The sequence below is a fragment of the Hydra vulgaris genome, chromosome 07 (genome assembly GCF_038396675.1).
Source record: "Hydra vulgaris chromosome 07, alternate assembly HydraT2T_AEP".
NCBI lineage: Eukaryota > Metazoa > Cnidaria > Hydrozoa > Anthoathecata > Hydridae > Hydra > Hydra vulgaris.
The window spans coordinates 18,110,001-18,133,427 of record NC_088926.1 but is presented as its reverse complement, the minus strand read 5'-3'; the positions used below and the strand labels follow the sequence as shown (position 1 = coordinate 18,133,427).

Below are 23,427 nucleotides of genomic sequence, written 5' to 3'. Positions count from 1 at the left end.
ATCAATTAACCCATTTAATGATTTTTAGGTATAAAAAACTATAGCTGACAAAAGCTGCAAGCTCTCTCCCTCCTCCCTTTACCACGAAAAAACAAAAGTGAAGCAATTTATCCAAAAAATAACCACTCATAAATTTCTGGAATCTGTGTCTAAAAATAATTTTTAAAAGTGATGTGGACACAAGTTGTCTACACATAATAATTAACTTTATGATGTTATAAAATATGTAAGTTAGATGTTCTTTTGAAAATTCTCAGTGCAGTTTTAACTGTCAAAAAGTTTTAACCGTCAAAAAGCCCCACGAACAACAAGTTTTGAACTACTTTTTATAAAGAAGCTGAAGTTCGACGAAGATAAAACGCCAACAGCAAACCGGGAACTACCACTATTGTACTAGCAGCAGAAGCAAAATTATTCAGTCAGCTAATATTGTCTATAGCAGTACACTCAAACCTCTTTTTGTGCGGTAGATAGGGCCCGCCTAAAAGAAAACGCATTAAAAAAAATCACATAAAACTTCAGGAGTACCTATAAAAAATAGTTTTCGAAACAATATTAAAAACATTTTTTTTATGCGGTTAGATACGGACTGCATTAAAAAAATTTGCTATAGAAAAAACACATACGAGCATTTTTAAATATTTTATTTACAAACGTATTTATTTTATACATACAAAACATATCAAAATGTTTAACAATTATCATTCATAGTCTGACAATGTAATGCAATTTGTGGTTGCATGTTCATAACAGTAACTATATAATGACGTATTTACATACATATTGCCATGGCCTACTGTTATTATACGGCCTGATTTGTTGCATTTTCGTAAAAAATTTAGAGGCCAGTTTTTTTACGGCTTATTTCTAAATTTTAAATTATGTATGAAAGGGTTTATTAACAACAACAACGATAACAATATATTTACCAGTGAATATTAAACAAAGATGTTGATTAAAATATTGAATTATAATATTGTAACAATTACTATATAAATATTTGCTTGCATGCATTGGTTTATGCTTTTATAGTCATTTAATATGTAATATATTCTGAACTAATTATTATGTGAATGTATTCTGACTGATTGCCTGTTTCATTATGTTCCATTAGAGAGTGGAATAATGAAATAGACACACAGAAATTCTGTTATTATTACTGCATATAGTCGAACTGTTTTTTTATGCGATGTTATTTAAGTGGATAATTCCAATAATAAATGTAAGTGAACTTTATATTTAAAAACAACTGTGTTACATTTTTTTGATTTGTTTTAGTAATTAAATGGTTAATAAATGTGTTGTTACAAACTGTAAAACTGGTTACTCTAATGGTACAAAAAAGTCAACATTTCATTTTCCTGAAGAATTTGATTTGCGAGAACAATGGATATACTTTGTTAATAGAAAAGATTGGGCTCCATCAAAATATTCAGCTATTTTTGTGAATCATTTTGATGAAAAATTTATTAATTACCTAAAAAGATGCACCTTGAAATGGAATCTTCTTCCAGTTTCAACTATTCAAATCGATGAAATAAGTGGATCGTTGACTCTAAGGGTTCCAAAGTTGCCCCGAAAAGAACCAACTTCGAGATATTTAGGAAAAGATGAGTTTGAATATTTTTTTAAGTGTTGATAAATAGTTAATCTTGATTCTTTGACGGAACAACATTCTCTGCCAGGCTTTACATTTAAAAAAATTTATGATAGTGTTGTTTATTATAAACTATGTTTTGATGAAAAATCAGGCATACCAACTGTTTTTGAGTCAATAACTGTAAAGATCTTTATGTTTTATTGTCATATAAAGGCTATCATATTTCTTTACCTGAATGGTTTCGTAGTGTTCATAACTGCAAATTAACTGTAGTTTGTTAATTTGTATGTTAGAAAATTTTCTTGTCTATATTAGAAATAAAGCCAATGATATGAACCAATTTTGACAGAGTTAAATAAAATTAGATACTATTCTCATCAAGGCAGACCTCCATATTCTTCATCCATTATATGTTATGCACTAATTTTACGTCACACTTCAACACAGTCTTATAAGTTATTGTTAGAACAACTACCTTTACCATCTTTTAGTTTACTTAGAAAAATCCAAAATGGTGATATAAATGCGTATAAAGCTATAACAGTTTTGTTACAAAAACATTGTCTATCAAGTGATTGTGTGCTTCTTGTGGATGAAATGTATCTGCAGAAATCAGCCTCATATCAAAGTGGGAAATGTATTGGTGAAGATTCAGAAAGTAATCTTTATAAAGGTGTTGTTGTTTTTATGATTGTAGGGCTTCAAAAAGCTAATTTTAAAGAGTTACATAAATCATATACTGGAGATGGAAAACTATTTATTTATCATCCAGCTTATAATGGAGTTTTAAATACATGTCTATTATATGATATAATCCATTTAATAAAAAATGTTAGGAATAACTTGTTGAACGGAAAAAAATTTGTTTTTCCTTCTTTTTCGTTTGATTTCTTCAAAGACATAGTTTAAGTTCCAGCTGGTTTTATTACTTGGGATTTATTTCATAAAGTTTATGAAAAAGACCAATTATTAAATGGAAACTTGAAAAAAGCGAGGAAAATTAATTAACAGGTCACTCATCCTGGGAACAATAAACAAGATGTTAACCTTGCATTAGCAATTTTTGATGAAACAACTAAAACTGCGATACTAAGTTATTTTCCTAAAAGAAATGATGCAGCACAATTTTTATCATTGTTTCATAAGTTATTTATCACACTTAATTCAAAGCAGATGTTTAATACATCCAATCAGTTCGGCAATGATGCTGTAAAATGAGATAAAACCCACATTTTATAGAGAAATAGCAAATTGGAATGAAATTTGGTCAACATGTGAATATTTTAAATATACTTTAACCAAACAAACTTCTCATGCTCTTATCAAAACATTACGTGCAACTGTATCTCTTATTGATGATTTGCTTGAAGAAAACTATACATTTGTTCTTACTTCCAGGTTACAAAGTGATCCTTTGGAGCTACGCTTTAGTAAGTATAGACAAATAAACGGTGGTCGATTTCTTGTAAGTCTTTTAGAAGTTTGCAACAGTGAAAAGATTTTAGCAGTAAGAAGTCTTCTAAAGGAAGATATTAATTTCTGGGATGAAAATATTTATCAGACATTTGAGTACTCTACATAAGAAAACATTATGCAAGATATTGCATTGTTGTCTTCAGAGATATTAGAGTGTCAGCTTTATGAAGATAGCATGGAAGTTACTATAGCAGGCTACATTGCTAAAAAATTGAAAAAAGATTTAAATTTCTATCTTGTGGTCAAAAAATGGTTTCTACAGACCAAGATGTTTTTAATAACGAATATCTGAAAATATTATCCAGAGGTGGACTTGTATGTCCAAGTCAATCCTTGTCTGATTTTATTTGTCATCTTTTTAGTATTCTAGATATTATTTCTCCTATTCTAATCAAACATTGCAGTTATTCTTTATCAATTAAAAGTTTTGCAGAACAAATTTTTAAGTTTTATTATAGCAGTGTTGATTTTACATGCGAGAATCACCAAAAATGGGGAATTAAATATGGTTCTCGAATTGTTATTAATATTTTTTATAATAATTTACAAAAAGAAACTACAGATCCTGCAAGAAAAGATCAGGTAAAAGAGTTTAAAAAAAGACAAAGAACTGGTAGCTAATGCTAATAAAAGATTTTTTCTCAAATCCTTAATACATATAGAATTACAAACCTTTGTTTTTATTTCCTCATAAGAGTTGTAAGTAGTCTTTGCAATATGTAAGTTTGTTTTAGTAACATTTTGATACATAGCTATTTGAAAGCCTATTTCAGTATTTCATATGTTATTGAAATATACTGAAACAGGGAATCAGTTAGCGAAAAATATTGTATAGCATAATGTAATTACATGGTGTTAATCTCAAGTATTCCTCGACCATCTTGATAAAATAAACATTCGCCGTAAAAAAACTGGCCTCTTAATTTTTTACGGAAAATGCAACAAATCAGGCCGTATAATAACAGTAGGCCATGATATTACACATTTTAATCATTGAGATTGAAATTATTGCGTGTTCAAAAATTAAATTATATGAGATGGCTCAAAAAAAATCATATAAAACAAAATGCACAAATAAAGTATCGCATAAAAAAGGACCGCATAAAAAGAGGTTTGAGTGTAATTAAACGTTAGAAGTAAATCTACCTTCACCACCCCCAACGGGCACAGAACGTCTGCTAGACGTTTTGAGGAGATACTACGGATTTGTAACGTCCGTAGGACCTTTGTGCCCGCTAGGACCTTTGGTATTGGTACTGTTCAAGCCAGTGGTGAACCCAGAAACTATTTTCCAAAATTCTGAAAGTTCTTGATACTTCACATTTTCCAGAAGAAACTCAATCGTTAGTTTGAAACTAGAAATAAAAATTGAATATATCAATTGTAGAGAAAAGCTTCAAAATTAAAACATTTGGAAAAAACATTCCGTATGCTCTAAAAGAAAATGAATGAACATGTTCTATGCTCACCAAGTTAGTATTCAGCAGTTAAGATGGTTCCTGCATAATCAAAAGTCAAAATTTTTTCAAAAATTGATTTTTTGACAAATTAGATATTCCAATGTAAAATTTAACGCTCTTTCTCGTGGTATAACTTTTTTTTTAAGTTTCGTTTATGCTTTTTATAATATTTACATTTTTATACAATTAGGTTTAATTTTAGTGCCTAACAACGGCCGTAGCAACCGTTTTATTTTTTTAGTTATTATCTTAAATGCACTTTAAAACTTACATCTCTAGTACATACTATTCTAGTCTAGTACATACTACTCTACTCTAGTCTACTCTAGTACATACAAAACTAGTACATCTCTTTTGCTATTCTAATGTTGCCTTGTACGTCCAAGTTGTTAAATATTTAATGATTGTAAGTTATGCTGTTGCAAAGATCAAACAGCAGGCAGGCTTTTTTATAATAATTTTTTTACTTTTTACTGTTTTTTAACGTGTTTGTTGAAATTATTTGATATTTTAGTTAGATTCCAGTAAAATAATAAAGATTTATTATGACAAACCTTCAAAATAACAAAAGAAAGTCATCAAGAAAGGGTGTTGGTGGTCGTGGTTGTAAAAAATATGTACATATTGTAAATAATAAATATGGTATCAATGGAAATTAAAAAATGTAAATATTGAAAATATCAACAAACAAAAAATTTACCATTAAACCAGCTTAACATTCTGGAAATAGTGATGATTATTTTTTATTTATAAATTTTAAAATACTTATGGAAATGATAGCCGTAGGAAACAAGTGTCAAGAATGTGGGGAAGCCAATGTCATAATATCTAACAATTTGGATGATAGAAAGGAATTTTCTCATAAAATTGTTTACTTTTGTAGAAAATGTAAAAATAAAAGTCACAAATATAATTTACCTTTTAGTGCTTCTGAAAAAATGTATGGTTGTAAGCCGAGTGAAATTAATGTTCGATTGGTTATGGCGTTTCGATAAATTGGTAAAGGACACGATTTGATTAAAACATTTGCACGGTATATAAATATGCACTCAATATCTAATACTGCCTTTAGAAATAATAAGTTATTTTCTGCATACAAAAAATTCTACAATAGAAAGTATGCAAAATGCTGCAAATGAAGAAAAAATGGAAGAAATTGTCCCAGGTATACATTCTTGTCTTGTATCGATTGATGGAACTTGGCAAAAAAGAGGACACTCTTTATTGAACGGTGTAGTGACAGCAGTAAGCAAAGGAAAGTGTTTGGATGTTATTGTTTTATCAAAACATTGAAGTATATAATATGTGGGTGGAAAAAAAGGGATAACAGAATACACAAATTGGAAAGTTGCACATAATTGTAAAATTTACCATCAAAAGTTATCAGTAGTATTGGAATCCTCAGGTGCTATTGATATATTTTAGCAACCTATTAGTCAAAATAAACTAGTTTATAATGAGTACCTTGGAGATGGAGACACAGCAACTTACAAAGAAGTTGTTAACTCCAAACCCTACGAAGCTCAGTTTGGTATTACACCTGTTAAACTTAAATTTAATGGACATGTAAACACACGAATAGGTTCTCAATGAAAAAATTTACACAATGAAAAAGTGGATAGATGCTATCCTTCATTGTTGTACTTTTCTAACTTAGATGAGCGCCACATGTTTTGTCCACCAGGAGAAGAATCGTGGTGTAGTTATAAGAAAAATAAACTTAAAAAACACAAAGAGAGGATTAATTTACCAGAGTGCATGTTTCCTATCTTGTGAAAGATTTTCCAAGATCTTTCAGATGATGACCTTTTTTGCAAGTGCACCCACGGGGAAACTCAAAATGCTAACGAGTCCCTGAATAATATTATCTGGATGAAATGTCCTAAGCCAGTCTTTTTTAGGTTTATATAGTGCTATTCTTCAATTCAACGAAGGTCAATTTGAGCTTGTTAAAGTGTATGAAAAACTTGGAATACAGACCGGTGTCTGTTTTAATATTATATCTGAAAAAATGAACCGACGCAGCATCCAAAATTTACCTATCAAAACATCAGATAAGACAAAAGCAAAATTAAAAAAAAGAAAAGCCATCAAGAAGGGTTTATTAAAGCACGTCAAAGTGGCGGCCCGCGGGCTACATACGGCCCGCAAAACCATTTATAGCGGCCCCAATATTTTTATCATTTTATTACATATGGCGACCCGCTGACATGCATTTCAAAAATCTTTAATTAAAAACAACGATAAAAAAATCACAAATAGTTTTCTGAACTCTTTTATTAAAAAGGACATGAATACTAAGTTAATTTTCTAACTTTTTTTTAAATTGAAACTCTAAAATTAAAACCATAAAAAATTATTAAAAAATTATGACGATGTATTTTAATTTTAATAATCGGTATGAGAAAATAAGGGGGGTGAATAAAAAAAGCAATTGCTTTTACTCAGCGTTTTTGGAGTAATTGTTCAGCTTTACGTGAATAAAGATTTAAGCAAAATCTCTCAAGTTTTTATTTATGTTAAGCTGAGCAATTTACTCCAAAAACGCTGAGTAATTGCTCAGCTTTACGTGAACAAAAATTTAATCAAAATTGGTCAAATTTTTATTATCGTAAAGCTGAACAATTCCAAAAACGCTGAGGAAAAGCAATTGCTTTTTTTTTTATTCACACGGCCTAATAGATTAGTCGTTATCTTGTTGTTGTTTAACATTGAGCTATTTTTGTTTTTTGTTATTGTCACTAAAATCAATATGTCTCATTCAAAACCAAATGCAAGCAGAAAACGTAAAATTGAAGGTAAAAAAAGAGTTTTTCAATCAAAATGGGAAGTGCTACACGTTTTTACAAGCATTAATGAAAGTATTATTTGTCTGGTTTGTCAACAAAAAGTTAGTGTACTGAAAGAATTCAATATCAAGAGGCACTATAAAACTCATCAGGAAAAATTTAAAATTTATCAAAAAGATAAAAGGACAGACAAATTAAATGAACTGAAAGTCAAACTAAAAAAGCAACAAAATATTTTCCATTCCGTAAACAAATCAAATGAACTCATAGTTAAAGCAAGTTATAATCTGGCACATTTAATTGCATCTCATTCCAGAGCTTTCACTGAAGGTGATTTTATCAAAAACTGCCTAATTGAAACTGCAAAGATTCTTTGCCCTGAAAAAATAAAAGATTTTAACAACATAAGACTTTCAAGAAATGCAGTTGCTGAGCGTGTAAATGACATGGCAACAGATTTGAGAAGTCAGTTAACAAAAATCTGGACGGATGTTCAGGCCTTTTTAATTGCTGTTGATGAAAGTACAGATGTTGCTCCGTTGTCTGTTTTTACCAGAGGTTGTAATTTCAAATATGAAATTACAGAAGAACTTCTGGTACAATAACAGGTGCAAACATTTTTTTGAAGATTGAAAAAATAATGGACAAATATTAACTTCCAATTAATAAACTTGAGTCTATAGTTACTGATGGAGCACACGCTATGATTGGTTCAAAGAAGGTTCTTGTTGGTAAATTAAATGAGAAAATTGGCAAAAAGATAAACAAATTTCATTGTTTATCTTTTTTTCATTCACCAAGAAGTGTTATGCGGAAAAACAATTGATCTGGATTAAAAGCAAGAGGACTAAATTATTGTCAGTTTGCTTTATTGTTGAATAAAATTGACAGTGAATATGAGGATTTACCATATTACACTGAAGTTCGATGGGTATTGTGTCACAAAGTACTCAAAGCGTTCAACCATCTGAATACTGAAATATTTCAATTTTTGGAAACAAAAGGGGAAGATATTTCAGATATAAAAAATACCAAGTTTCTTCAAGTTTTAGCTTTTCTAGTTGATATCACAAAACACCTGAATGATCTGGACATTATTGTGCAACACAATGTTTGATAATGTCAGAGCTTTTTAAACCAAGCTTTTACTCTGGGAACGCCAAATTGAACAAGAAAATTTAGTACATTTTGAGACGTGCAAGTCTATGATGCTGCAAGATCCAAATTTTATGTTCAGCAGCTACTCAAAAAATATGAACAATATAAAACAAGATTTTGAAGTAAGGTTTCAAGATTTAAAAAATGTGAACCAAAGTTTGCTTTGTTCACCTCACCATTCAACTTTGACATTGAAAAAGTGGAAGAAGATCTGCAAATGGAGTTAATTGAACTTTAGTGTGATTCTGTTCTCAAACAACAGTTTACTGATGTTGGTGTACCCAAGTTTTATTCATTTATACCATCACATCAATTTCCCAAGATGTTTCAATTTGCTTGTCAAATTTGTGCAATGTTTGGTAGTACTTATCTTCGTGAGCAACGTTTTTCACACATGAAACGAAATAAAACCCCTGAGAGGTCCAGGCTTACTGATGAACATTTGTCTTCCATAAAGAAAGTGGTAGCTAGACAAGACATAAAACCAGACTTTATTAAGCTTTTAGCGGATAAAAGATTTTTTCAAATTATCTGGAAAATCTAAAATTTTATAATGTTTGTTATTATTATTACAAAATACTCCTTGTTCATTTTTATTGCGTTCTTATTGTGTGAAATGGATAATGCAAAATTAAACTTCTGCACTTTTTTTAATAATATTGCAGTGATTTGATAGATTTTATATATAATTGTAATCTTGTTTACTTCACATAAAACCTTAGCAAAAGGACAGTTTGGGTTAAAGAGTTACACTTCATTCATCAGAAAAATAAGTATTAGCTTGAGCGGACTTCACAACATTTCCTTAGCCAAATTGAGTTTGACATGCCTGGTTTATTGGATAAAGACTTACATAAAGAGGGAGGAGAAACTTATTTAAAAGGAGGATTTTAGTTTTAAAAAACAAATTTTTTTTCTTGTTTTTTGATTTTCTACCAGTTCGTTTTTCCTGAAAATTGTCTCACGAAAAACATCATAACTTTTGAATTAATAGTGATAACTACTAGAAATTTTCAGGGCTTATTTATCCAGTGTACTGCTAGTGCCTGAGTTTTTTTCAAATAAATTTATTACTTGTAAGTCGTGGTTAGAAAACTAAGACCGGAGGCCTAGTAGCAAATTTTTTAGAAAATTCAGTTGTTTTGAAGCATAACTTTTAGTAGTAAACAAGATCTTTTAATAAAAAAAAACTCACGCATTAGAAACAGGTAGCACGCGCAAGTATACCAAGTTTGAAAGTAAAATGAGCTTTTCCTCAAGAATAATTGTGTTTCTAGTAAACTCTATTTTTATGGGTTATTTCGACTATTATAGACCTCTATGTGATTATAAATATATTTTTTGAATTCAAAAATATTTTTTTTTACACATTCTGTGCCTACTTTTGAGCAAATTAATGAATAAAAATTGATGCTTAATGAATAAAAAGTTTTTTTGATTACAAAGGAACCACCTTAAGAGATCATTCAGAATACTTTATTCTGAAATGTTTTAATGATGTTATTGAAAATAACACAAAATGTGCTGTTTAAAAAGAGAATAATAAGATAGAGTTATCTGACATAAATCTGATTAAACTACAAGCTACAAATGGATTGTACACGAGAGTAGGACTTTATTCTTGCTAAAATGTTAAAATAGGTGATTACAATGATATATATAGCAAAAAGAAAAATATCTTCTATGTTTATTAGGTTTGCTAAATAGTGATTAGCAATTTTTCAATTCAACAAATTCCTTGAAAGTTTTATGAAGTTTTCATGGTTTGAGTATATATAGAGTACGAAACGGTCAAATTAAAATTTAAATTTCTGAATTGCAACTTTTGCTGTATTGAGAAAAATAAATGAAATTAAAATTCATGCATGGTGCTGTCTTTATTTTGTGTTTTAATCGGGCTTTTCAGCAGCCAAAGCCACACAAAGTATTGGCGACTGGATAGGTCAATGATTTGAGCTGAAAGATCAACACAGATCCGACGGACCAATCGAACTCAGTTTCAAGCGTTTAAAGCTGCTAATTGGAAGCGTTTAAATCAGCTAATTGAAAGCGTTTAAAGCGTTAGAAAACAAAAAATGAAAAACTTCTTCAAGCTTAGATACCACAAAAAATGAACACTAATGTGCTGGGTTAGCGAACGAATATCTGCACAATTTTTTTTCCTTAACTACGTTGACCATGTCATTAACGGAGGTGAAAGGCATAAACAGCACCAATAGGCACCAGTGATTAGAGCCGTAAAAACTGTTAAAATCTATCAAATGATGAAACTTTTTATTTGGTAGGACGTGCGTGGCGTTGTGTAAAGGTAAATGCTTTTTACAGAACATCACGATTACAGTAGAAATCAATAAGCTGTGTTTAAAACAACAAGCTTCAAGCGGAACTTCAAGAAGCACATCAATCACTTATTCGATTCAAAGCCTAAAGAAGTTTATTCTAATAACTTTATTCTTTTCGAAAGCCTTGTCAAAAGGTTATAGTCAAATTCTTTAGCAACAGGTCATTGTCAATTATAGTGTGTATTTTGATGAAGATTAATTATGGAGTTAAAAATAAACAATTCATCTTTTTGAAAAAGTGCTCATTACATTTTAGCCAACCCGTAACAATTTCTAGTTGAGCTTACTTTTTTGTAAAATAATAAACATTATAGTTAAACTTGCCTTTTAGTAAACCGTAACTTTTTATTTGAGTTAAAGATCCCGATGTGTCACCAACAGCATTTTTAAATAGAGTTAAATTGGAAGAACAAGGTGCTAAACTCACAAACACAACAATGTTACAGAGTATATATAACATTGGATTTTATTATTTATATAAATTTGAAATTAAATTTTATTGCATTTTATTTTGATGGTGCTAGTAATGCTTGATAGTAAGTTTAGTGTGAGGGCAAGTAAAATGCAAATTTCTTTAAAAAGATTAGCTCATTTATTTGGCATTATTTTCGCCATTGTCTGCCTTCAGTTATATATGGTTTTATTGACAAAATAAAATAAAAATTATAATATATACATATATATATATATATATTATTAAAATATATTTATCGCTAAATAAAGGTAGCTTTTAAAAAATTTTAAAAAATTTCAGCTTGTACTTAAAAATAATTATTGGCCTTAATTTTTGAAAAACTTAGCGAGAAATAACCAGCGTAAGTTTATTAGTAAGCGTAGTTTGGAACCCAAGTGTACTGCTTACTGTTTAAATACAACAATGGTTGTAGGGAGGGCTTATACAGCTTTATTTAAGTATTCTGTTTCCAAGTTGAATTAGTAAAAAATGTCTAATTGACTTTGCAAAAAAGTTTTTGTTAAATACTTAGCAATAATGACTAATTTTTTTTTTTAATTTCAAATGTTTCTAACGCTCTTCAAGCAAGAAATTAAAGATTATATTAATACAAAATTCAATAATTGAATATTAAAATGATCGAAAAAAATGCATTATAGGACATGTTGCACAAGGAAATATTTCATATGCCGGGGCCGACATCATAGGTTTCGAAAATGGGGGAGGGGCACAATAGTCAGTTTCTAAATGAAAAAATAAAAAAAACGTCAAGAAAAAAAGGTGAAGGAGCCCGTGCCCCCATTTTCAATTTGTAGAGCATATAATTTACTTTATTTTCCTTGCCGAAAACTAATAGATGCAGTTATTGTTTATATGAAAAAAAAATTAAATGGATGATAATGATCATTTATCAGCAAAAAAAGAAAAAATAAAGTGGCGTAAATACACTTTTTGAAATTTAAGGAGTTCTGTAGCACGATGCTATAAACATTAATAAAATTCCATAAATAAATAGATTCAATAAATAGCCACAGAAATTAATTTGCTCGGATACTTTTAAATACAGCATAACGACTTCCGTCGAATACATGAATAACGACTTCCGCTGCTTTACATTTTGAAAAGTGTTACAACCAATTGCAATCATTTTACAATTTCATAATCAACGCAAAAAGGGAAAAACATGAATACTGTAGCAATTAGTGTGCATGAGCTGAAAGAGCTTTTTCAGCTTTTACAGAACTAATTGTTACAGTATTCATGTTTTTTTCTCTTTGTTTTTTTTAAATGTGTCAGATTCATTGTGAAAAACCCCAGAGTTTCCTATAATAAATTTAATACGTTATAAAAAAAAAAGAAACAGTTTAATTGTTAAAAATGTTGTCAATTTTAAAGTAATAAATTTAATTGGTCATCCTTTGGATATGCAAAACCTGCAACCATTTATTAAAAAAAGGTTGAGGAAGAATGACCTGCTGTTGACAACATACAAAACCAGTAACTCAAAAAAAATAATGAAAATTAAATTTTAGTTCAAAAACATTCTAAACTTTAAACACATAAAAATATATAAAAATAATATAACAATATCCTGTTTCCGTTATCTTTCTGCGCTATGACTGCCCTTCCCTCTTCGACGTACCATCCTTGCCAGTAAAACCAATAAAGCCTCTAGCCAAAAATTCTTACAGATCCTTAACAAAAGCAATAAATTGATATCTAGAAACCTTTTTGACTAATTTTTTTTATTTTCATGAGTGTTATTTAAAAAGAAATCTTTACTTAGGATTTTGTTTATTTTTATTATGGCCGTTATATGTTTTATTGTGTAATAAGTTAGTACGTTGCAAATGTTCTGTTTGTTTTGAAAGACTTGACCTCCCATTAAGCTTTAAAATTGCAGAATCTTTAGGTCTATTTTAGGTTGGTATTTGGGTTAAAAATAACTTGTTTCTCCACGCAGCGAATTTGTTTGTGTTTTGGAGTTATTGGAGAAAAAGATAAAAAGGGCTATTTATTACTCTTAATGTTTATCTTTTAACGTTTCTCATTGGCGTTATGAACAAATGTAACGGCTTATCATTATGATCATCAACTTTTATGTTAATGTTTAAAAGTTAACGTTAGGCTTTAATGTTAACAATATGTTTTAATGTTAACGTTGCGTTTTAAAGTTAATGTTTTAATGCTGACAAATTTTTTTAACATTTTTAAAGTTTGAAAAAATACACAAGCACAAACTTGTTGATTTTTATTTTTATGATCTTTTTAGAATAAATTTTTATTTCCATATTTCAAAATGTGAACACGAAATCGCGTATGAATATACATGTTTAATAATATTAAACGTGGATTTATACTCGCTTAATAATATTAAACGTGAATTTATACTCGCTTAATAATATTAAACGTGAATGTATACTCGCCTAATATCATTAAAATCTTCTAGTTACTTTTTTATATTGCTTAACGCTTCAGTTGATTTTTACCATTGCGTTTTTGTTAAAAAGGGGGTTTTTTATATAGAACTTTGGTTTTAAAGAACTTCTTGTTATAATGGATACGAAGTTAAACTTGATACATAAAAAAAAAAATCTACTGGGCCCAATTTGATCTGAGGAAAAAACAACATTTATAAAAAATGAGCCAACTAATACTTTTACACAATGCAACTTGCTTAGTTCCCCACTAGGGATTTTAATTTTGTTATCCATCAAGTGTGTGACCAGTGATCTGAGACAAATTGGTCATACCGAAAGCCTGACGAAAAACAATGCCCAAAATATAAGAGCAGGCAGCAAGCGTGAAAACTATCCAAAAAATATGAAAAGATAATTTTTTTTTATGAAAAAACTTTTTATCATATTTTTGTAATCCACACACAGTTTCTTTTTCTGTGTGTGTACAAAGAAGCACTAAAAAAATGGCTTCATGGGGAACCATGAGTCACTGCTTCTTAGTGCTTATAGTGCTATTATCCTTTCAAGATGCATTGGGGAAAAGGTATTATCATTGTTTGTGCTTTAAAATATAAAATCATTTTCTTTTTTTTTTTTTTTTAAAAAAAAAAAGCTTAAAATCTTTATACAAAGATATTATTATTATGTTTTACAAATATTTGAAATAAGGGTGCACTTAACGATTTCTTTTTTTTAATGTATAAAATAAATATGTGTATATATAAAAATATAATTACATACTGCGATTTTCAATGCACATGAGGCTTTAATTTTAACAAAAAAGATCTAATTAAACGCTTTAAATGACGTCATTTCCAAAACTGTCTCTATCTGAAAAATGCATTTACCGCAGATAATGCGTCATTCAACGCTTAAATGTTTTTATTCTGCTAAACGTTAAAGTCAGCATTTGGCTACCACTAACTCTTACTGCAAACACAAAAGCATTAATTCTTGTAATGTGTTTTGTGGTACAATTAAACGTTGACTCTCATTTATATATAAAACTAGAATAGTACTATAAAAAATAGACAGTTACTTAGATTAAATTGGGTCATCGATGGCTTATTTCCGCTATGTACAATTTTTAGCAAACCTAATTAATGTTTTTAATATATTAGCTGATTTTTATAAAAAAATTTTGTCATTATCTCTTTTTTTTTGGTCATCTTTTCAAGCAGTTGTATTGTTTCAATATTTTTATTGGAACAACAATAATGTTTTTTTTTTTTATGATACCAATAAAAAAAATTAATCAGGTGCAAACTAATAACCACATAAAATAGTAAAATAACTACATTTATACGAGTAAAGAACGTTTTTCAGGGGGTTCAATGTTTGTTTAAAATGTTTAACAGGTACTTATTAATATCCGAAAAGTATTTTTCAAAAGTCTTTTAACCTAGTACTCAAAAGAAGCAAAATTTTAAAAAAAATTTCAAAATTAGTTATCATTTTATGTAAGTATTTTAGATACCTGTTATTTAATTGTAAATAAATAACAGGTATCTAAAAGTTAATAAATATTTAATGGTCAGTTGAGACCTCTAATAGTATTTATTATTTCATATTTTTTAAATTGACCATTATTTTATTATATAGAAAAAAACTAGGGGTGAAACAAGAAAAATGTGTAAAACAAATAATTTTCAACCATATTAATATATAATATAACATAACAAGTATATAATATAACAATAGTAAGTAAATAATAGAGTATTATAACAGATATATAACAACGTTATAATTATTCAAAATTTAAATATTCAAGTAACTTTCGTATCAAATAGTATAATTAAAAAAAAAATTATTAGCAACTACTGATTGGTTTGAAACAGCAGTATTAAACTAAAACTGACTTTTTTTGAAATATTCAACTTTTTTGTTGTTAGTAAAAGATTATGGTTAGGGATCGTCCATAAATTACGCAACGCTAAACTTCGCTAATAAACAAAAAAGATCAAAAGTTTTCCCTCGCAGAAACTTACGTTAAATAAGAAAATCAAAATAGGCCATTAAGTTTAATGAAAATCGCCGCGTAAAAGAGCATAAGATCTCATACTTCTGTTTTTTAAATTAACTTAGCGTTGCGTAATTTATGGACGATCTTTATATAAAAGTATTAGCTTTTTTATAATATTTCATAAAAATAATATAATTATCAAAATGATTAATAACGTCGTTATGCACGATTCAGATATTTATACGTATATTTATACATATCCAAAAAAAATATATATTTTTGATTTTAAAATAGTTATACTTGAACCGAAATCTTAGAAAAGTAAAAAAAATCTCAAGGCAGTTCAACGTTAGTAACAAAGAGAAATCATTGTTGATATAAAGGACTGGGATTTGTTTTCTAGATGTCATCCCAGAGATAACGTTTTGTTAAAGAACCGTTGAATAAAGAAATCAAAATAACTTGATCAAATTTTTTTTAGAAGCCTCTCCATACAAAATATAAATATCAGTATTCAAGTACTTTTTGTATTTTTTCGCTGTGTTTAGATCTGAATAGAATAGATCGTTATTAGACGTAAAACAATGGTATAATAATTTTGTTACAAAATAATATACCGTTTTCAGATTATAAAATACCGTTAAAAAACGAATTCCTTTTAAAGTAAAACACACAAAAAATATTTTTAGTCTGGTCATTTATGAATAAAGTTAATTCCCGTTTATTAGATCCTCCGAGGGACCAAGAAAAATGGTTCGACTCAACAAATATTTAATTAAAGTAGCGGTTTCCGCGGTGGATCGCGACCCCGACAGATGTCGCCTTACAATTTTCCAAGAGTCGCCATTAGACCTATTGGAAATTTTAAGCTAGTCATTGGTTTCTTTTTTTCATTTAAAATTTAAGCAATACTCCTACTCTGACAACAGTCATTACAGTGTACTTATTTATAGTTTTATAACCTCAAACTTATTTATAATTTTAATATCTCAACTTTAAAATTAATAGCTTCGATTGTGTGTGACTCTTAATTGTAAAACGTCCATTCCACGGTTCACACTTAAAGTGTTAAAAAGTTTACAATATTTTAAGTGTGAATTGTGCATTATAAAACTAATAGTCATACACAATCGGGACTTTAAATTAAGGCTTTATAAAATGCTTATAAGGTAAACATTTTATTCCTTTGCAAATATTAACCAAACTATATAATAAACTGTTTTTTTGATAAATTAATATAAATCAATCATGAAAAATTTTCTATTAAAAAAATATGTCTATAAAGTATAAAATATAAAAGATTTTAAAAGAATTTAAAAAATGTAATAGTTAGCTGCAAAAATTTAGTGACCAAAAAAAAATTGCGGTGATTTAGGAGGAACCTTATTAATTTTATTGTTGGGGTTGGCACAACTTGGCAAATAATATCAAGGGGTTGCGGCATTGAAAAGGTTGGAAATCGCTGGATTGAAGCGAATTTCCAGTTTTTCCGCTAAGTTTAACTTTGCATGATATGAGATATTAGTTTAATAAATTTTTCTTCATTTAATGTCAAGGTATAAAAATTAATTATACACTAATATACTAACAAAAAAGTGAAAAATTTTAAACTTAACTGTATGTTGATGTACTTTAGTTTAATTTACAGACATGTTTTATACGAGTTCCGATCAGCGAAAAGATTTTTTTTCAGCGAAAAGTTTTTTTTTTTATTGTTTATTTTTGTCTAAACACACTAGACTTTTTTTAATGAATGCAGCGGTCTTGTTCGTCGAGCAGTGACAGATCCAGGGAGGGGGGATGCATCCCCATCCCCATCCCCCACCAGAATCAGAAAGTCTTTAAAATGTCTAAAAAATTGAGGACCTTTTTTTTTAGGAGACGCAAATATGGTTCAAAATATAAAAATATTTCTACTTCCTCCCCCCCCCTCCCCTTAAAAAAGAAAAAAAATTCCTGGATCCATCACTGTCGTCAAGGTTCGTGTTTTAGATTTATAGAGTTGAGAAATGGTTACAACCATAATTAAAGTAGCCTACTCGGCTGTAGTGTCTTCTCGGTCTTGGAGAAGTGAATTAACAATGTGAAGTTACAACACTCTCTCTTGACTTTTTAACTCCGAAACACAAACCTGACAATTAAGGCCGCTGCGCAGAAAAACAAGTTGTTTAATTCAGTGTTTCCCAAAATTTATTTCATAAATTTGTTTTGCTGGTCATTAGGAAATCATAAAAAGTAGTTTTTATGATTTCCTAATGTTTGTAAATCTAAAGTTTGTTCGCTTTTTTTCAATGTTATATAAAAATTTATACAAAAAATTAACTTTTAAATACATTTGCTGTAATTGTGAAGGATTTTCTTTATTAAAGTTGTATTTTTTTATTGTTTTTATATAATGCTTGAAGTATGTTGTTATATAATGTTTGTGGTATAGGATAGTATCATAAATTAAGCATTTATTTATTTACTGTAGACAGTTTAAAAATCTTGCTTTAGGTTTGAAATAAAAAGAGAAATGATAAAAGTTTTGAATATAGCAAAAAAAAAGTGTTTTGAAGGCCCTATATTAAATATTCTTTAATCCTTTAATGCAATACAAATTTTCATTACTTATTTTAAAAACTTTTATTTTTTCTCTTGATTTTGTGCAATTTCTTTTTTTATTATTTTCTTTAAATTTTTTTTTTTAATTTAGTCGTCTGGGATTGAAAAGATATAAAAGTGAACTTGGTAAGAAAAGAGATAGTACTAATAGTAATGCTGATTCTCAGGCTGGCGTTGCGTCACGAGTTAATTCTAAAACTGGAGCTGCTACAGCAACTGACACTAAAACTGAATCACAGACATTTACAAATACAAAAGTTAACACACGAATAGCCACATCTTCTAACGCTCGCAGTGGAGCAAATGCTGCAGCTAAAGTAAAAACTTATGCACATGCAAACACAGAAACTAGAGTAAATACTGAGCAGGAGTCACCCCATCCGCCTACAACTACTCCAATGCCAAATAGGCCCTCGAATCCTGATTCTTTACCACCAGGTCCATATGGGGCTGGAAATAATGGCTCATGCTGTAACTGCTCAGGAAATAAATGTCCTCCCACAATAATCAAAGTTTACTGTCCAAAATGCCCATGTCCATGTCCACCTCCATGCCCTTGTGATTGTCCTTGCTTAAAGCCAAAAACTACACCAAGACCTACTAGACCAATACCCCCTACAATATGTTTACCACCTTGCGTACCTTTTCCTGGGCCATGTATGACACCTCCTTGTAATCCCCAGCCTATGCCAATGTGCATGAATCCACCTTGTTTTGATATGCTGCCGCCTCAAATGACATATCCTATGTGTCCTATGAACTGTCCAACACCACCATGCCCTTGTCCATTATTTAAGCGTTCTGAAACTTTAAGTGCAGTAAACAAAACAATTAACAAGGAGATAAAGAAGAAATCTCGTAAACAAAAGACACTAAGTAAGTAAAAAAGAAATACTTACAGTGACATTTTGACAAAGACTATTGTTCTAAAATTTAATGAATTTTACAACAAAAAGAAGACACTTTTTGTCAGAATTAAGCTACACAAATTTTTTTCATTTATCTGTAAATTTTTTAGTTGTAAATTTGGAAAAATGTTAGTAACAGAATCGTATTTTGATTTAGATGCTCAAAAACGAGTGCATGCAGCAGGTCCACCTCCAGACAGCCAAGAAGAACCTCTTCAATTTGATCATGCTGCTGTTGCAGCAGATAATGAAATCTGCTCAAAAATAGGAAAAGAAATCTTACTCAAAAATGGAACAGCTGCGGATGCCATTGTTTCTACTCATTGCTGTGTTGAAATAGTTAATAGTCATTCAACAGGTCTTGGGGGAGGAGGTTTTATGGTTTATTATGAAAAAAAAACCGGTAAGTTTTATGAAAATTAAATTTTTTTAGTAGTTCGAAGTTTGCATTATTGTTTATTACAATAATGCAAACTTCGAAGTTACTGAATATTTTGAATAGCCGAAGTTATTGTTTGTATAATATTTTATTGCATTACTATTTTATTACATTAGTCATGTACCACATGAAAAAGAACATTGTTACAATTTTGCTAAAAGAATAATTATTTTTTTTTTACTGATGATGCTACAAAATAACTAAACTGTCAACTCATTAAATGAACCTTTAACTTAATTAATTTGCTAATGAAAAAGCAAAAGAAAGTGAGAATCTTCTTCAAATCTTATGTTATTATGACTTTAAAATTTACTGTTTTCATCTATCAAAAAAGCGCAATTATATAAAGGCTAAATTTTTAAATTTTTAAACAAGAATTACATAAGTTTAAAATATTTTCCAACGTGTTTTTCTTATATCCCAATTTTTTAAAGTATTTTTGTACTGAAATATTTAGCAAAACTATTATAAATGACTTAAGTATAAACATAAAAAAGTCTAAACTCATATATTTATGGAAACACATGCTTATGGAAATAACACTAATATTAATTTTTATATTAGATTTTTATAAGGATGAGATTCATTATGAAAGCACTTATAATAGTTGAAAAAAATAATGAAAAGCATTTAGTAACAAATGTTCACTACTATATTTTGATATATTTTATAATAGTGATAATACATTCTGCGTACATCAATTTTTAAGCTGAATATAATCCAGAAACCGTTATCAGTTATGTTTTGTGTTATGCTTAATGAGTATAATAATTAACATTTTATATTTATGATTAGTATTTGATTTGATTTTAATTATTACACATGTCATCATCAATCCGTTTAATCTTAGATTTGTTATATTTGTTTTAAAGGAAAAGCCAAAGCATATGATTTCCGTGAATCTCTTGTTGCTGCGTATACAGATACAGGAAGTAAGTAGATATACATTTATTTTGATTACATATGTATATGTGTGTATATATATATATATATATATATATATATATATATATATATATATATATATATATATATATATATATATATATATATATATATATATATACACACACACACACACACAGACACACACACACACACAAACACACACACACACACACACACACAAATAGATAAATTTGTTTTATTTAAATAAAATAAGAAATTTTTGTTAGGTAATTATGTTTTAACTATTTTAATGTGAAACTAATTTCCAAAAGAAAATTAGCTTTTTTTTGCATGTTAAAATGATCAGTTTTTTTAAACAGAATTAGTTCATGGTCCTATCATCAATTTAATGTCTGTGGTAAAATTTGCATTCAGCTGATTTTCTTTTGGATTAGTTAACATGCTTTGCAAAGCTTTCATCATTCTGTTGAATTACAGGACCAGAATAAACTTCAGGCACTAATTCTGTTTAAAAAAGATCTTTTTTGTTCAAAATTGTGAGGGTTTGGACTGAATTATACATAACTTTGTTTTAATTGCATCTAGGTAAAACCCAAGGGGAGACAATTTTAGTGCCTGGAGTTTTGAGAGGTCTAGAAGCAGTACACAAGGATTTTGGCAAATTACCATGGAAAGATTTATGGCAGCCCTGCATTAAGTTAGCTCGTGAAGGATTTTATATTCATGCAGCTCTAGCTGCTGGTATAAAAAAGAAAAAAGATTATATAGAGGCTAATTTAGGATTACGGTAAGGCTGGCTGCACTTACTGTACTTAATATCTTTTAAACACAAGGTGTTAAGTGTAAGTAAGCCAGTAAGTTTTATGCTTTGAAAAAGACCAATTTTAATATACAGAAGAACATTTGTTTTCCTTTTGCAGTTTAAGATTAAAACTTCTTTTAAACTGGTTTTAAAAATGTTTGAGCTGGTATTAAAATTGGCCTTAGTAAAAAATATTTTAAATTTCACATCAGCAAGTTTTAATTAACTTACTTAGACAAAACACAAGGGGACACCATTTTAGTTCCTGGTGTCCTAAAGGGATTACATAAAGTGTGGGAAGATTTTGGAAAGTTACCTTGGAAAGATCTTTGGAAGCCTTGCATTGACCTTGCAAATAAAGGCTTTCCAATCCATACAGCTCTAAACAATGCTATACAAGCCAAAAAGGATTACATTCTGCATAATGCAGCATTAAGGTAATACCTGGTTTACTTTTATTAATGATAAAACTGTTAATTAAAGTTGTTGTTTTTTTTAAATTATTTTAAGTTTATAATAACTTTTCACTATTAATTTTTAATAAGTTTTTCGTAAATCAACAAAATAGACTTTTCATTCATTAGAAGTTTGTATGTCCGAAATAACAAAGTCCTAAAACTTGGTGATATATTAAAAAGACCTACACTTGCTGAAACTTATCAGAGAATAGCAGATAATGGAAGTTCAGATATTTTTTATTAGTGAGTATTATTATTTATCCATCTGAGGGGACTTCATTACATAGGTTGACTGTTAGCAAAAATAAAAAATTTTTTTCCGAATGCTTGTTTTTTCTCTGTTCTGAAAACTTTCTCAATTATTATTATATTAAATTAATTAAAGGCCGATTAAATTTATATAACTTGTATAGTCCAAAAAATTAATTGTAAAATAAGCGGTTACAATTTTTTTATTTTCATTTTTTTATCTTTATTTAATTACTGTTAATTATTTATTGATATAAATATGTTAATAATTTGGTAATGTTAAATTTAAAAAATGTAATCAAATTTATAAATCATTCAATATATTGTTTCTGGTATTTGTAGCGGAGATATAGCAGATCAGATTGCAAAAGATGTTCAAAATGCTGGTGGCTCCATGACTAAAAAGGATTTAGAAGATTATCAGCTGCATGTAAAGAAGCCTTTAAATACAACTTTGAAAGGACTGATTATGTTGTCTACGCCACCACCAGGTTTGTTTGAAGTTAATTCTCTTTTAACTCTGTTTTAGTAAATAAATTTGTATAATTATAATTATATATGATAGTATTAATGTCGTTATTTTTTAAATTAATATATCTTAAGTTTTATAGTTTATATAAAAATATTGCAACCATGGCCCAGTTGTTAGAATACTGACTACAGAATTAAAAAGTCTGAGATTCAATCTTTGCTTTGTGTTTTCTTTTTTTTTGCTGCATGTACTCGCTGTGCTTCGAAAGTTCCCTTATTATTGTAAAAAAATTTAAGCTAAAATTTTATTTAAAAGAATTTTTTATACTGTTTATAAACTGAAATTTTTTTTCTATCAATACATCTTGAAATTACCTTAATAATGAAATGTTTTATTTTATTATTTGATATTAAAAAACATTTTTTTAATTAATATTATATTACAAACATGAAATACATGCAAATATAAATATAAACACATTTATTAATGTTTTGTGACACAAATTGATGCTTTGATTTGTAATTAGACTTAGAAAAAGTTTGAGTTTTTAAGATTTTTTTTTAAATTATAATTCAAAAAAATAGAGGCATCTTTATTTTTTTGTTGACAATAAATACATTGTCAGTAAAATATGAACTGCAAACATGTAAACTGCTAATTTTTTGTCAAACCAAATTATTATATTAATAGTACCACAAATATTTTAATAACTTTGAGATTATTAAATTTATAAATTAACATTTTTTATATTATTAATTGTAAATGTATTAAGATTATTAATTTAAAAAATAGGACCAGGATTTAGTCTTTAAAATGACTAATAAACTATTATGTCATTAATTACTAATGGTCATGGTTTGCAAGACAAGTTTGCATTTTAACTAT

At 28.5% G+C, this 23,427-nt stretch overlaps 1 protein-coding gene across 2 annotated transcripts in view; it reads left to right on the top strand.

Annotated features, from left to right (window-relative positions):
• The first annotated feature begins 14,045 nt into the window (after nt 1–14,045).
• The window catches only part of LOC100205136 (glutathione hydrolase 1 proenzyme), an 18,584-nt gene continuing 9,202 nt past the window's right edge, over nt 14,046–23,427 (top strand). Inside the window, exons 1-7 of one of the 2 annotated variants that reach the window (XM_065801256.1) lie at nt 14,046–14,282; nt 18,397–19,181; nt 19,371–19,616; nt 20,525–20,584; nt 21,599–21,800; nt 21,948–22,064; nt 22,413–22,561. In XM_065801256.1, the coding sequence (XP_065657328.1) occupies nt 14,203–14,282; nt 18,397–19,181; nt 19,371–19,616; nt 20,525–20,584; nt 21,599–21,800; nt 21,948–22,064; nt 22,413–22,561 (1,639 nt within the window). In that variant the 5' untranslated portion in view covers nt 14,046–14,202. Of the gene's footprint in view, nt 14,283–18,396; nt 19,182–19,370; nt 19,617–20,524; nt 20,585–21,146; nt 21,349–21,598; nt 21,801–21,947; nt 22,065–22,412; nt 22,562–23,427 lie in introns of both variants that reach the window. The other variant, XM_065801257.1, reaches the window with a different exon arrangement.